We start from the raw sequence: 14,320 nt of genomic DNA on the forward strand, positions 1-14,320 counted from the left end.
TTTCTTAAGTGAAGCCTCTCAGAGCAGGATCCCTCCTGCCGGTGAACGTGAACGTCTCCTCCTCGTTCCCCCCACTGAATGAGGCGCCCGGTGTCTGCCGTCCCTTTAGCGGACAACGGTGCACGGCGTTATTAATCACCGTTAGTAAATATATAACCACGGTTTAACATAAGCACTATATTATTAGTTAACGTCGGTAAAAACGGCACATTTTCCGCTTCGCTTGCGCTCGCTAACCTCTATGGTAAATTAGCGTCAGTAGGCTAGCCGGCTGGCAGGACCTTCGATTCGTAACGTTAACGTACAATGCCAACAACAACGTTCATTATCAATACGATTTAAAAGTCAGCTGGAAACGTAAAAGTCATGTTACAGTATACTTACATGTGTACGCGGTTTGTGTCGGGCTGTCGCCAGAATCACCGCAGTCGTCCGCCATTATCCAAAACTTGTGAAGTCAGACGAGCCGCAATGCATTTTGGGAAGTTGAGTAGATTTAGCAAGGTCCGCTGTACTCAGAAATTCTTGCCAATGCAGTATACATCCGGGCATTTCTCGCGTACACAAATTCACATACTATTGTATGTGAACGCACTACGTACTCAAATTTACGTCACAATTAAGTACGAGTAGGACGTTAGTATGGCATTTCGAACACAGCCGAGATCTATGATCTATGAACCCATCCTTGACCCTCTAGCAGAACTACGACCAGCCATTATAAAGCAGTTTATAGTTGTTAATGTTGTGTCAAAAGGTACTGCATTTAAACATGTTACTGCGCAAGTTTCCTGGCTTCATCCCCATCCGGACAGACATTTTTATGGAAAGCCAATAGAAGTTTGGAGCTTGCAGGGAACAGACACGTCATACCCAGCATCATTTCTGCCTGTTGAGCGCATTGCTGGGAGATGTGTGGTTAACACATCCACTGTGCATTTAAGCAAGACCAAAGAAAGGGTCACTGTAGTCATGCCACTATGCACAGTGGTTGAGCTCTAGGAGACTGTGATGTTGTTTGCATGAATGTACATTTTACCTTTGTGGCAAAGCCTGATTAAAAGTAATTGTTGAAGCAAATTGTTTTGTGTATCTTTGAATGAAGATGAAATTAAGTTATATCTTTGAATGAAGATGAACTGAAGTTAACACCTTTCAGAAAAATGTCACCTGGGGGAAAACTCCCCCTGCTACCCTGATTTGCATTTGTATAGCTCACAGCATTTTCATTTACATGTTAAAGCCTCCCCTAGGATTACGGGGAGGGGGGTCATGGGGGGACAACTGCCAAGCAAGGCCCACGTCAATTCCCGGCAATTTACGTCAGTTTTCGGTGTTTCCTGCAAATTGCCGTTTGCAGTCGTAAACCTGAACTTCCACGTCAATTTACAGGGCCGCTAACTGACGAAAATCCCACTTTTCATGCAGTGAGGGTGTTTTACCTCACTACCTGATAAATTTAGCCTTATGAAAACATTTAAATGTAGCACAGTTGTAGTTACAGAGGCAATAAGTCCTTGAATGTGAGTTGAACATGCTGAAAGCAGCTACATTTTGGATTTTTCCTATTAACAATTGTGTCTTTGTACTAGAATTTTACATACTGAGATGGTCAAGTGGGAGGCATTTCATAAAATGACATGACACGACACGGAATGACCCATTGCTTCCCTCGTCTCTCTGGTCTGGTCTCTCAGGGGGTCCTGAGAGTCCTGGGGTTCCTCTGGGTCTTCTTGCCAATTTGAGTCCAAGGCAGTGCTGAAACAATCAAATGGAATCCTGCATACAAAATTAATGTAATTAGTTTCAAGGCCAGGTGCATAAAGAACACAAATCATACATTGTGTAGCTGTCCAACTCACCTTTTGATCCTTCAAGTCAAAATAATAATAATAATAATAATAATAATAATAATAATAATAATAATAATAATTAAAACTGCGAGCAGTATCGTGACGGGCCCGAGCTCATATGCGGTCGTGGAGTGCCTGCGGTCACAGGGCAGTGTCGTGGACGCTGCCCTTGGCGTGGCCGCCTCTCCTGGCGCAAGTCGAGACACAAGCGATGGACACCGAAAGGCATCCGTCTGTCACGTGCGGTCGTGGAGTGCCTGCATTCACACGCGTGGCAGCCGCCTACCTGTGCAGCAGCCACCTCCTCGTGGCGCGAGTTTAGACACAAGCGATTGACATTCAAAGCCATCTGTCAGTCACATACACACATGTTCATGCCTTCCTGACATCTCTCCTCCTCCACCTAGTGTGACCTCTCCTCCTCCCCCTGTGTCCTCCTTGCAAGCTGAAATGAGAGGAATTAGTTATAAAAAAAATCAGGTGTGGCTTTAACTTGGAAAAATTCACAAAATCAATGACATTTCCTGTGGCCAGTAGGTGGCGCTCTGACTGTGAGTGAATATCAAAGTGCAGATGTGTTCAGGAAGGAACTCTAATCAAGTGTGCAAAGTTTGGAGCAGATCAGAGAACAAACACTGAAGTTATAATATTATGGATGTTAATGACAGAGTTCAGCTGACAGCAGTGTGAGATGCATGTAAAGTGTGTCATCTCTCCTCCTCTCTGTGTCCAGGCTGAAATGAGAGGAATTTAAAAAAAGGAATTAAAAGTGGCATGACTGTTGATCTGGTGTGATCCAAAGTGAAACTACATTTCAGTCACAGAGCTCACACACATGTTCATGCCTTCCTGACATCTCTCCTCCTCCACCTATTGTGACCTCTCCTCCTCCCACTGTGTCTTCCGTGCAAGCTGAAATGAGAGGAATTAGTTCAAAAGAATCAGGTGTGGCTTTAACTTGGAAAAATTCACAAAATCAATGACATTTCCTGTGGCCAGTAGGTGGCGCTCTGACTGTGAGTGAATATCAAAGTGCAGATGTGTTCAGGAAGGAACTCTAATCAAGTGTGCAAAGTTTGGAGCAGATCAGAGAAGAAACACTGAAGTTTTAATAATTTGGATGTTTATGGCAGAGTTCAACTAGCTGTGTGTGGTGCATGTGGAGACGTGTGCCATCTCTCCTCCTCCCTTTGTGTCCAGGCTGTAATGAGAGGAATTAAAAAAAGGAATTAAAAGTGGCATGGCTGTTGATCTGGTGTGAGGCAGATTGAGCTGCATGTGAGATTCACAGTTCTCCATGTGTCACTGATAGATCTCTGACTCCATCTGGTGGTCGCTGTGCGCCTGTGTCTCTCCCCTCTATGCTCCCCGAGTGAAGATTGAGTGAAAACCTGGCTGATTTACACACTTGGCTAAAAACATTTTTTTTACCTACTTTATCATGACTTGAGGCGGTGGGTCCAAGAGGCTTTTTTGTACAGCTCCACTTGGGCTATCTAGGAAAAAATATTTCATGCGTGTACGCCCAACCTAGAGGGGGGGCTGTTGCTCAGAAGATGGGCATAAAATCGGTCACATTTCATTTTGCCATTAGGTGGCGCTCTACCTGTCAGTTAAAATTGCAGTGCAGTTGTGTTCAGGACGTGATTTTTAACAAGCATGAATATTTTGGAGCAGATCGGAGAAGAAACGGTGAAGTTATCACAGCTTTAATGCCAATGGCGAGGGATGAAAATAGTAGCGCAGTCATGGCGTCGGCGTGGCCACGCCCCTAGACTTTTGGAGCATCTTTGACCAACTTTTTGTCCTTAAGGCCTTTCCAACCACATATCCAATTTTGGTATCAATCGGATCAACGGTATAGGACAAGTTCGATTTAGTACGACCCCTGTGAATGGCCAAAAACAGCCAAAAACGGCCAAAAGTGGCACTTTTTGGAAATTTGTGGCAGCGCCAAACATTACCCAATTTTGATGAAACTTGACATGCATGTTCTTTTAAGCGATGGCAACATAGGTTTGGAGTTTCGTAATTTAAGGGGCAAAGGTTATAGAGTTATGCTAATTGCATTTTGGTATTCACACCCTCTAATGTTCATTGGCCGATATCTTCTGATACAATGCATATTTTCGAAACCTTTTCGGACCAGAAATGCGCAACTTCCACTTTTTCATAAAATCCAAGATGGCGGAAAATTTCGGTAGGCGGACTTTGGTACTCCAAGAGGATTTTTTGTAGAGGAGACATGTTTGCACATGTGTGCAAAGTTTCATGTCAATCGGAGTTACGGTGCGGCGGGGCTGGCGATTCTCCACTCTAGGTGGCGCTAGCGAGCAACTTTTTCATGAGTGAATGCGAAGATGCCAAATTCTTCAATTTTTCGCCAGGCCCTATAGACACTCCAATTTTGGTTAGTTTTTTTTCACGCTCAGACCCCTAAAATGCAGGGCGAAGGCGTGAAAGAATAATAAGAAAAAAAAACATTTGAATAACAATAGGCTTCGCAGCCCGACGTTGTCGGCGCTCGGGCCTTAAAAAAACATTTGAATAACAATAGGCTTCGCAGCCCGACGTTGTCGGCGCTCGGGCCCTAATAATAGCAGCATAATAAAGTTGTTAAGGATAATAATAGCAGCATATTACAGTTGTTCCTGACCTGGTTCTTGCATGTCAGCATCAAGGCATTGGGGTCATTCTGGGTCATTTCATCAAATTTCTGAAAATCTTCCCACCCTGACCATCACAGAATTTCTTGAAAAAATTCTAATATAGAGACACTTGTTTCATGACAAAACTGTCGACAATAGTCACCTTATATTTTGGATTTTTCCTATGAACAAGTGTGTCTTTGTGCAAGAATTTTTACATACTGAGGACCACTGGCAGGTGTCGACCGGGCCGCCGACTGAGGACCACTGGCAGGTGTCAGCTGGGCAGCCGACATAGAACATTGAGTTGAGGCAAGGGCTGAGGCCGGTAGCTTGGCTGTGGTTGAGACATGGGCTGGTAGCTTGGCTGTGGCTTGAAAAAAGTTTGCTAGCACAAGCAAGCCCTGCTAGCACAAAATCCTGATACCACTTGATGATTTCATGACCATGAACTACTGGGTCCTTTTTTGGTCAGGTCATTCTGTCAGGGGGGGGTTAAAAAGGGAAAACTATGGAAAGGGGAGTAGGACCCAAATGCAGTTAAACAGACGAGGGTGGAGGATCGGGAGAAACAAAAGGTGAGCTTTATTTAAGCTACATACAAATACATTGAGTCAAGTACAGAAAACAGTCAAATGCAAAGTAGCAAAAAAGGCAAGGCAAAGTAGCAACAAAAACCAGCAGGGCAAAGTACAAAGAAAAAGGCAAAGTTCAAATCAAACATGGAAACCTGAAATCCAAAAACATACCAGAAAGGGACCTCAAATGGGCAGGAACATGAACGTGAACTGACGTTGACCCTGCTGAAAAAACAAGCTGAGACCAGCTTAGGATGGTAGATGGTTTTAGCTGGTTTAACAGGCTGGTTGATGGTTTTAGATGGTCTTAGCTGGTGGGTTTGGATGGCTTTAGCTGGTAAAACTGGCTGGTTGATGGTTTTAGATGGTCTTAGTGGTTTTAGCTGGTTGATAGTTCTAGATGGTTTTAGATGGTCTTAGCTGGTTGAACAGGTTGGATGATGGTTTCAGATGGTCTTAGCTGGTAAATAGGATGGTTGATGGTTTTAGCTGGTTGGTGGTTTTAGCTGGTCTTAGCTGGTTCAATAGACTGGTTGGTGGTTTTAGATGGTCTTAGCTGGTTCAATAGGCTGGTTGATGGTTTAGGTGGTCTTAGCTGGTTGATGGTCTAAGCTGGTTGAATAGGGTGGTTGGTGGTTTTAGATGGTCTTAGCTGGTTCAATAGGCTGGTGGATGGTTTAGGTGGTCTTAGCTTGGTTGATGGTCTAAGCTGGTTGAATAGGGTGGTTGGTGGTTTAAGATGGTCTTAGCTGGTTCAATAGGCTGGTGGATGGTTTAGGTGGTCTTAGCTGGTTGATGGTCTAAGCTGGTTGAATAGGGTGGTTGGTGGTTTTAGATGGTCTTAGCTGGTTCAATAGGCTGGTGGATGGTTTAGGTGGTCTTAGCTGGTTGATGGTCTAAGCTGGTTGAATAGGGTGGTTGGTGGTTTTAGATGGTCTTAGCTGGTTCAATAGACTGGTTGATGGTTTTAGATGGTCTTAGCTGGTTCAATAGGCTGGTGGATGGTTTAGGTGGTCTTAGCTGGTTGATGGTCTAAGCTGGTTGAATAGGGTGGTTGGTGGTTTTAGATGGTCTTAGCTGGTTCAATAGACTGGTTGATGGTTTTAGATGGTCTTAGCTGGTTCACTAGGCTGGTTGATGGTTTAGGTGGTCTTAGCTGGTTGATGGTCTAAGCTGGTTGGATAGTCAGTTGGCAATGAGGACAAGGGATTTTTTACCCAAAGTATACAAAATTACTCAAATGAACATAAGTACTGGGCCCATAAAAGAGGTCAAATTAACAGAACTACACAAAAAGTCAACTGAATAGACTAACAGAAGACAGAACAGACTTAAACAGACCTACCTAATAAACACAAGAGGGGAATTCATATGGGTGGTCAGCCCAAACTAACAAAAGAGGGGTAACTTCAAACACTGAACACAAAAGACAACTAATTTACAAACAAAACAACTTACACTAAACACAATCTATACCTAACCAAACAAAACTGAAATTACTAATTCAAACAAAATAAAAAACTGCAATAGTTGTGTTTTCTACTTACTTTGGGCGGAATTATAGAACCTTAACTCTTTTGAACTTCTCTTTATTAGTGTTATTACTTGTAGTGATGGTTGGACAGAAACAGTCACGCACAAATAACTCACATAAAATGACATTTAATAAGGCCTACTTTAAACAGTAGTATATACAAAAACTCTTAACAAAATCAAAAACATTCGGCATAACACTAATAGCATAAGGGAAAGCTTCAAGCAGTAAATTGAGTATGAGTGTGCACGTGTACATACAGTAGAAAGACAGGAAAGAGGACCTTCTGTGTGGCATTGTCATATTCCACCCATCTCAGTTGTTCCTATGTTCCCACAACATCAGGTCACTCCACATACAGTCTTTTGTGTATAAAATGTATATCCAACAACATCATGTAATGGAGAAACATGTCTGATTTGTGAAACCTATACTATTTGTGAAAATGCAATAGGCGCATTTGACTGAGCGGTGAAGTGTGCCTTTATGGCATTTTCACAAATACAATAAAGGGTTTACAAATGAGAGACTGATGAATGTTTAGCCTTTAATCCAGGCAGGATTTGAGAATCTGGACCTGGTGTAATGTTGTCCACATGCAAAAAAAACCCAACAAAAAAAACTAATAATACTAATAATAATACTGTGCCTTTATTTGACTAAATGTTTTCAAAAACAGAGCCTGTGTCCTAATTAATCTTATAGTCCAGTTTTGAAAAGTCTAGTTTCAGTGGTTGGATCTGGTCTCAAACTGTGAAATGCCCCTTTTTCAAAAATAAAATAAAAGTTTCTAATAGCATTTTTTTAAACAATCAGTGGGTTAGGCTGTGACCCCCTAATTTTCCCACAAGTGCCGAGTCGGAGGCCATTCAATGTCGTCAATTGAGATCCGACGTGCCCAAACACTTGCATGAATGGACTTCAAACACTTTTAAAACAAACTGTATTTTGCAGAAAGTTACATTTCATTTAATTAATATGCTTTTTTCTCTCTTTCTTTGTATATACCCTTGACACTTTTCTTCTGTATTAAAGCAGAAGTAAGTGATATATTTGTGTTATAAGTCTTAAATAGTTATATCTTCCGACAGCAATCACTTACATAGAGTGTTTGGACTGAAACACGGGTCTCAGTCCCTCTGCTCTGCTCTGAGCCGAGGAGAAAACATTTATCGTATCCTACAGTTTTTATCCAATGAGTAACGGCATGCAGGGCTGTGTGTGCAGCCAAGGAACGCCGTGAATGTGGTGACGTAGGGACGAGGACTGTTATGGTGCGTTCAAGGAAACTCGTATTTTTCCGACCGTGAAGTGGTACAAGTTCGATCTGGTACGAGTTCACCGGTCGGAAGTTACGAGTGGCCGTTATAGTGACTTTCACCGGTAAAACAGGTCGGAAAAACACGAGTGGGTTGCCTGAAATGCTACAAAGTCGTAAATTGTGACTTGAAGCTGTAATTTACGATTTCAAAAGCCTGCCTGGAACGCAGCATTAGCGAAAACGACCGGACCACTTACTTCTGCTTTAATAAAGTAAAAAACAACAACAACAACAAAAAACACTTGCATGCGAACTGTACCCCATTCCGAGCGGGTCGCCTTGCACCAAAAGACGAGGAGCAACGTCTCTAGAAGGTAACTGGCTTGTTTTTCTCACAGTAACCGGCTTGTTTTTCTCACAGTAACCATGCAGGTAACACATCAGTGCAATTAGTGCGAGTGCGAACCGCTGAAAACTCACGCCGTGGCTAACGCACGTATACGTAAACGTCGTCACGCCGACTCAGCTGTACAATCGCGAGATATCTTCTGGCGGTAAAACACTCCGGTTCGGCATGCAAAACAGGCTGTGGCAATAATGTAGCATATGTAAAATACACGGCTGAAGGCTTCAAGGCTATAGTTCCTGTTAGTCACATAAAGTCTTTTATTGCTGAAAAACACCGCGCTGACATATTATATCAGATTCTTTGGGAGGAGAAATACTACAACGGCCAGGTGTTGCTGATAAAAGGTAAGGTAATAATATTAGCCTAGCTACTAGCATAGCTTTATCACGTTGAGCTAATGGTACTTGCTCAGTATGTTAGCTACTAGATAGCGCCGTTAATTGATGTAGATTCTGAGGTTTGTTCGTTGCAAAGGAAAGGCAACAGTCCCGAGTGAAGCTCTGGAACCGTGGGCTGTTAGGCTGTAACCGACAACAGTAGCCAAACGAGCAGGAGGACCGTTGTGTGCGCTAGCTAGCGCTAGCCGAAGTTAGCATCGAGCTAGGCCTATACAACGGTCTTCATACTCGTTACCACTTGGGCTCCAGTTGACGGTGATAATGGGCGTCGACCCGCGGCTCCAGCGCACTTCAAATGTCCTGAGAGAGACGAGCTAGCACTCGGTGGCATTCGGGACCATTAGCGGGGCTAGTAGCCCTCCTACTTTGCTGCATGGAGCTTCACTTGAGTTTTGTGGTGGCACCGTTAACGTTACCCAACGCTTGTTTGTGACAAACTCAATCAACTAATTTGTAAGATCAACAGATTTCTCACTTGCATAAACTTACTTTTTCATCAGATACCAGAGAAGAGGTCCTTGACTGTGTCAACGACCCCACCACGAGGATAAGAGTCCCAAAGATTAAGGACATGATGGATCAAGACGGCTCCTCTGAGACATCAGAATTGCAGTCAAACAAAAGGAAAAATGTAAGGCATTTTAATTTAATATGTACTTTAAGCTTTCTGTGACGGCTCCATCCTCTCTGGGTCGGTTGTGTTTCTGTGTTTCCCCTTTCTGGTCCTGACGCTTTTGGGTGGAGACATGTAGATTGTTAAACTGGGTGCACCTGGCCTTTGTCTCAGTTGACCTATATAGGACGCCTCTCTGCTCAGTTGTCTCTCTCCCTGATGTTGATTTAAAGGTGTACAGAACTACATTTCCAGCAGTAATTACTAATTCCTGTATCTTCTCTAGGTGTACAGAATATGAACAAAAAACACAGGAGCTGGAGAAGGAGCTGGAGGTATACAGAAGAGCAAACCTTTCACTACAGGGAAACCTTGATGAGGTTCTTCGACGGGCCTTCTCCGACAGTAAGTCGTTGAAAAAAAATGCTGAATTAGCAATAGGCCTCTTGCACAACAACCATTCTGGAAATACAGGCCGGGCATTTCTGCCTGACACACCTCCTCTGGTACCTTTAGAAATGAGTCATCAACTGGGGGCCGCTCACAGGATGTAAAAGCAAAGTACATGAATCACGTCCAAATTGTTACTGTGCAAGATACCTAGGAGGGTTACCTGTCAGAGAAATGCTTGCTGATGTTTTGTGAGAGTATAAAGAATACGTTGTTGATACATTTGAGAAAGCTACAACCACAGTGTCTTTTATTTCTGTCAGATCCACAGTTTCTCAACCAGCCAGCCATCGCTGAGACAGTCCCCCAACAAGTCAGCTCCCAGTCTGTTCTCAGCCAGCCAGCCATCACTGAGACAGTCCCCCAACAAGTCAGCTCCCAGCCTGTTCTCAGCCAGCCAGCCATCACTGAGACAGTCCCCCAACAAGTCAGCTCCCAGCCTGTTCTCAGCCAGCCAGTTGGCTCCCCACAAGTCAGCCCTCCTTCTCTCCCACCTAAGAGTCGGTCACAATCCGACACAGAGCCAACCAGCCTAGAGAAGAGAGATGGGAAGGTAAATGACAATGTACTGATCATTGTGGGTGTACATAAAATAGTACCCTGATCAACATTAATAGTGTATAAAATTGCAAGATGTTGTCGGTTGATCCTGTGAATGATCTACTTTTTCCTCTGGATGTAAACATGCTTTAAGAAATGATCACAGACCCTGGAGCCCAGATCAGCTGCAGAGGAGTCTTTGTTGACAGCTCCTTTTTAGCGGCAGTTAATGAAAGCAGTGTTTTTTCCCCCTATTTTTTAACACTGTAAAACTAGTTGTCACACGAAGGAGCAATACAGTAGTGGTCTCCTCTGTGTCTTTTCTTCTAGTGCCTCAGTGTCATGTATTACTGTCTCTGTTTTCAGCTGTCATTTTCACCGTCTTTCGCTGTCAGCCAGCGGAGGCAACCAACCCCGTGACGTCACTGACTGTCGAACAACAAGATGGCTGCACCCCATCTAAAAAAAAAGCAATTTTTAACTTTCTCCCAAATGCTTTTATGTGTTAGTTTGCCTGATTTTTAGCACAGTGGAAATCCGTTTAATGGTTCATGTTAAATTGGCTGGGTGCTTCATTTCAACTTTAAAGGAGAAAACCAACATTTGGGGAAATGATCTTGTCTAAAACCTTTCTAAACTAAGCTGACATACCATCATTGCATTTGGCACTTTTAAGGGAGAAAGCAAGCAGGTTCAATTTCAAATGAGCTATCTAGCTAATTAAAAGGTTTTGAACAAGCTACTTTCCCAAAATGTTGGTATTTGCCCTTAAAGGTGTACAGAAAAGAAAACTGAATTTGAGCCCACTCTGGGTCATAAAATTAGTGTAAAAACTCATCTATCAGACGATGGAGGCCAAACTTTGTGCAAAATTCTATTTTTGAGTAAATCCGGGATGAAAGTGTTGTATTTTGTTGTATTTTTTTTCCGCATTGGACAATGCAGGCGCACAGATTATACGTCAGCCTGTACACGATTCAAAAGCCACTGATATTGGATCTGTCATCCGTCATTCAAACGTCTAAACACGCACACACACGGAGCTTGGACTCGCCCCAAGCTTTGAATATCCTGCCCGCTCAATAACGACCAATCAAATCGGTTTACCTTACTCGGGTAAAGTCGTTTTGCTGCTCGTGACAACTCGGCGCGACAAACGGGACAAACGGCCATTTCTGTACACCTTTAAGGATCAAAATGACAACTGTAGCAGTAATGCATCTCTAATTATTATTGTTTCCAGATCAACATTGGTGCTGACATTTGGCTCAACGAGGACACATGGAGCAGGATAAATTGTGCCACAAAGGACTCCATATTCGTAAAAGAACTGGCTGTGGCAATTTGGGGGACCACAAATTTAAAGGGACGGAGTGTTAGCGGAAAAGGGTGCCCCACCAAATCTGCCGAGGCCAAGCCCCCACTGACACCCGCAAAGTTGGGAATAATAAAAGGTAAGGTGAAGCACATTTTCATATATTTTAAGTCAGACCATTGAAGCGATATTCCGGCGTAAGTGTAAGCCATGGTCAAACACACCGTAACACCGAGTCAGACCCCCCCCTCGAGAGATCAATTTACCCGACCGCTAGATTCTCGAGTTCCACCAACTTCAGAAAAGACCGCACTATCGCCACACACGGCCCTGTGCGGATCCACTGTCCAACCGCAAAACGCCACTTTTAGCCACAAATAATGCTCAGAACTGCACCAAACTTCATCAACAGTACATACAGGGTCCCAGCACGTAGTATGAGCCGTCAAACATCTGCTAGCTTTGCCTGTTTTCTTTAGCTGATACAACTCACCTACTTCTCCTCCTGGAGCCGCTTGTTGGTGGGGAAGCCCTGACGAGTCGATCACCGAGTGCGGCGGAGTTAAAGAAAACAGGCAAAGCTAGCAGATGTTTGACGGCTCGTACTACGTGCTGGGACCCTGTATGGACTATTGATGAAGTTTGGTGCAGTTCTGAGCATTATTTGTGGCTAGAAGCGGCGTTTTGCGGTTGGACAGTGGATCCATACAGCGCCGTGTGTGGCGATAGTGCGGTCTTTTCTGAAGTTGGTGGAAATCTAGCGGTCGGGTAAATTGATCTCTCTAGGGGGGGTCTGACTCGGTGTTACGGTGTGTTTGACCATGGCTTACACTTACGCTGGAACATCGCTTTAATAAGCTGTAGGCAATTTTCTAAATATTTCCCGACCTGAATATGAATTCTTAAATGAAATAAATGAATCCCTCTTCTCTTATCAATCCTTTTTCATTGTTTTGAAACTCAAATGAATGTAAGGCAAACATTTAATTCGAGTCATGGTCTGATACACTTTTATTTTTAATCAAGAGTGCTTCCGGAGGCGCCTGGATACATTTCATTTGGAGCCTGCGGAGAGAGACAAGAGATGGAGACAAGTTGGACATTATTTAACAGAAAAAATCATGGACATCAACAGGAAGGACAAAAAAACAAAGAAATGAATTTTTTTTTTTTTTTTAGGCCTTGTCTTCTTGGTTAAGCTCTATTGTTCTGTTGGTTAAGCTCTATTGTTCTGTTTTGGATAATAAATTGTTTTGAGTTAATCTTTCTCATCTTGCTGATTATTTACTATAACTGTATTTTATACATTCTTAACTTTAAAGGGATAGTCCACCCAAAATTCAAATTTTCCTCATTATTATGAGTGACATTATGAGTGACAGTTGAATTTTATTTTTTATTATTTGAATTGCAGTAACCTACTTTGTGACCACCCAATATCAGCCCGACCAGCCAATACCAGCTTGACCAGCTAAGACCAGCTTGACCAGCCAAGACCAGCCTGAACAGCTAAGACCAGCTTGACCAACCAAGACCAGCTAAGACCAGCTTGACCAACCAAGACCAGCTAAAACCAGCTTGACCAACCAAGACCAGCCCAGCCAGCTAAGACCAGCTGACCAAAACCTAGCTAAGACCAGCCTGACCAGCTAAGACCATCTGACCAAAACCTAGCTAAAACCATCAAACCAGCTTGACCAGCTAAAACCAGCTTGACCAGCTAAGACCAGCTGACCAAAACCTAGCTAAAACCATCAAACCAGCTTGACCAGCTAAAACCAGCTGACCAAAATCTAGCTAAAACTATCAACCATCAAACCAGCTAAAACCAGCTTGACCAGCCTAAGCTGGTCTAAGCTGGTTTTTTCAGCAGGGGACAGAGGTAGACAGATACAATGACCCGACAAGAAGTGAAGGGAAGACGCTGGCTGTATTCGAAACCGCATACTATACTGCTAGTACGTACTGATTTGGCCAAAATGTAGTATGCAGTATGCAGTATGCAAACAAAAGCAAAATCTGCAGTATGCGAAAAGTTCCCGGATGTCGTACTGATTCGGAGAATATTTCGAGTATGCATCCGACCAGTCTACTCTGCCTACTGTTTCCCACAATGCAATGCGCTGGAGCCTGGATAAATCGAGTAATGGCGGAGCAAGAGAGCGTTTCCAGGGGAATACAAATGCCGGAGCAGTACGGCGTTTATATTTGTTATATCTGTTTACATAAGTACAGTGCATAGGCTACTTGATTATTGTGACGAAAGGTACAATAGAAATCCAGGCTGTTGTACATATGAAATGAAAAAAAGTACTCTGTTAATTCAAACTTTTTTTTATTAATATTTGGTGATTTCTGTACATGCAGAGCTCCCGAGACAGCGCTATACTGTATACTGTCCACTACAAACAGCGGTTAGATAACTGGCTTGCTGTCTCCCCCGGGACGACGACGCATGTTTGCCGGCGGAACACCTCTGGAGACGGAAACTTTCCACACCTGCCAATGATTTTATTCATTGTCTCATCTGCTCCACACTTTGCATGCACCTCAGAGGCCGTCCATACGAAGACGTTTTTTGTGGGTAAATGCACAAGTCTTGTGCGTTTGGCCCGGCCGTCCACATGGATCCGGCGTTTTCGCTACCTGAAAACGCACTTCTTTGAAACCAGCTCTCAGGGTGAAAAAGAAAAAAAAGACACCCCTCCGTTTCGTGTTCGT

The 14,320-nt window shown here is 43.5% G+C and overlaps 1 protein-coding gene across 1 annotated transcript; it reads left to right on the forward strand.

Moving 5' to 3' along the window:
- Nucleotides 1-9,332: 9,332 nt before the first annotated feature.
- Nucleotides 9,333-12,759, forward strand: LOC311015248 (uncharacterized protein; the record flags this gene model as incomplete). Its single annotated transcript, XM_084012375.1, has 5 exons — nt 9,333-9,403; nt 9,581-9,699; nt 10,008-10,297; nt 11,528-11,738; nt 12,626-12,759. The coding sequence occupies 5 exons, from the start codon at nt 9,333-9,335 to the stop codon at nt 12,757-12,759; spliced, it is 825 nt and encodes a 274-aa protein (XP_083868501.1).
- Between the last annotated feature and the right edge of the window lie 1,561 nt (nt 12,760-14,320).

The sequence above is a fragment of the Eutrigla gurnardus genome (assembly GCF_963514095.1).
Source record: "Eutrigla gurnardus genome assembly, chromosome: 6".
NCBI classification, from domain to species: domain Eukaryota; kingdom Metazoa; phylum Chordata; class Actinopteri; order Perciformes; family Triglidae; genus Eutrigla; species Eutrigla gurnardus.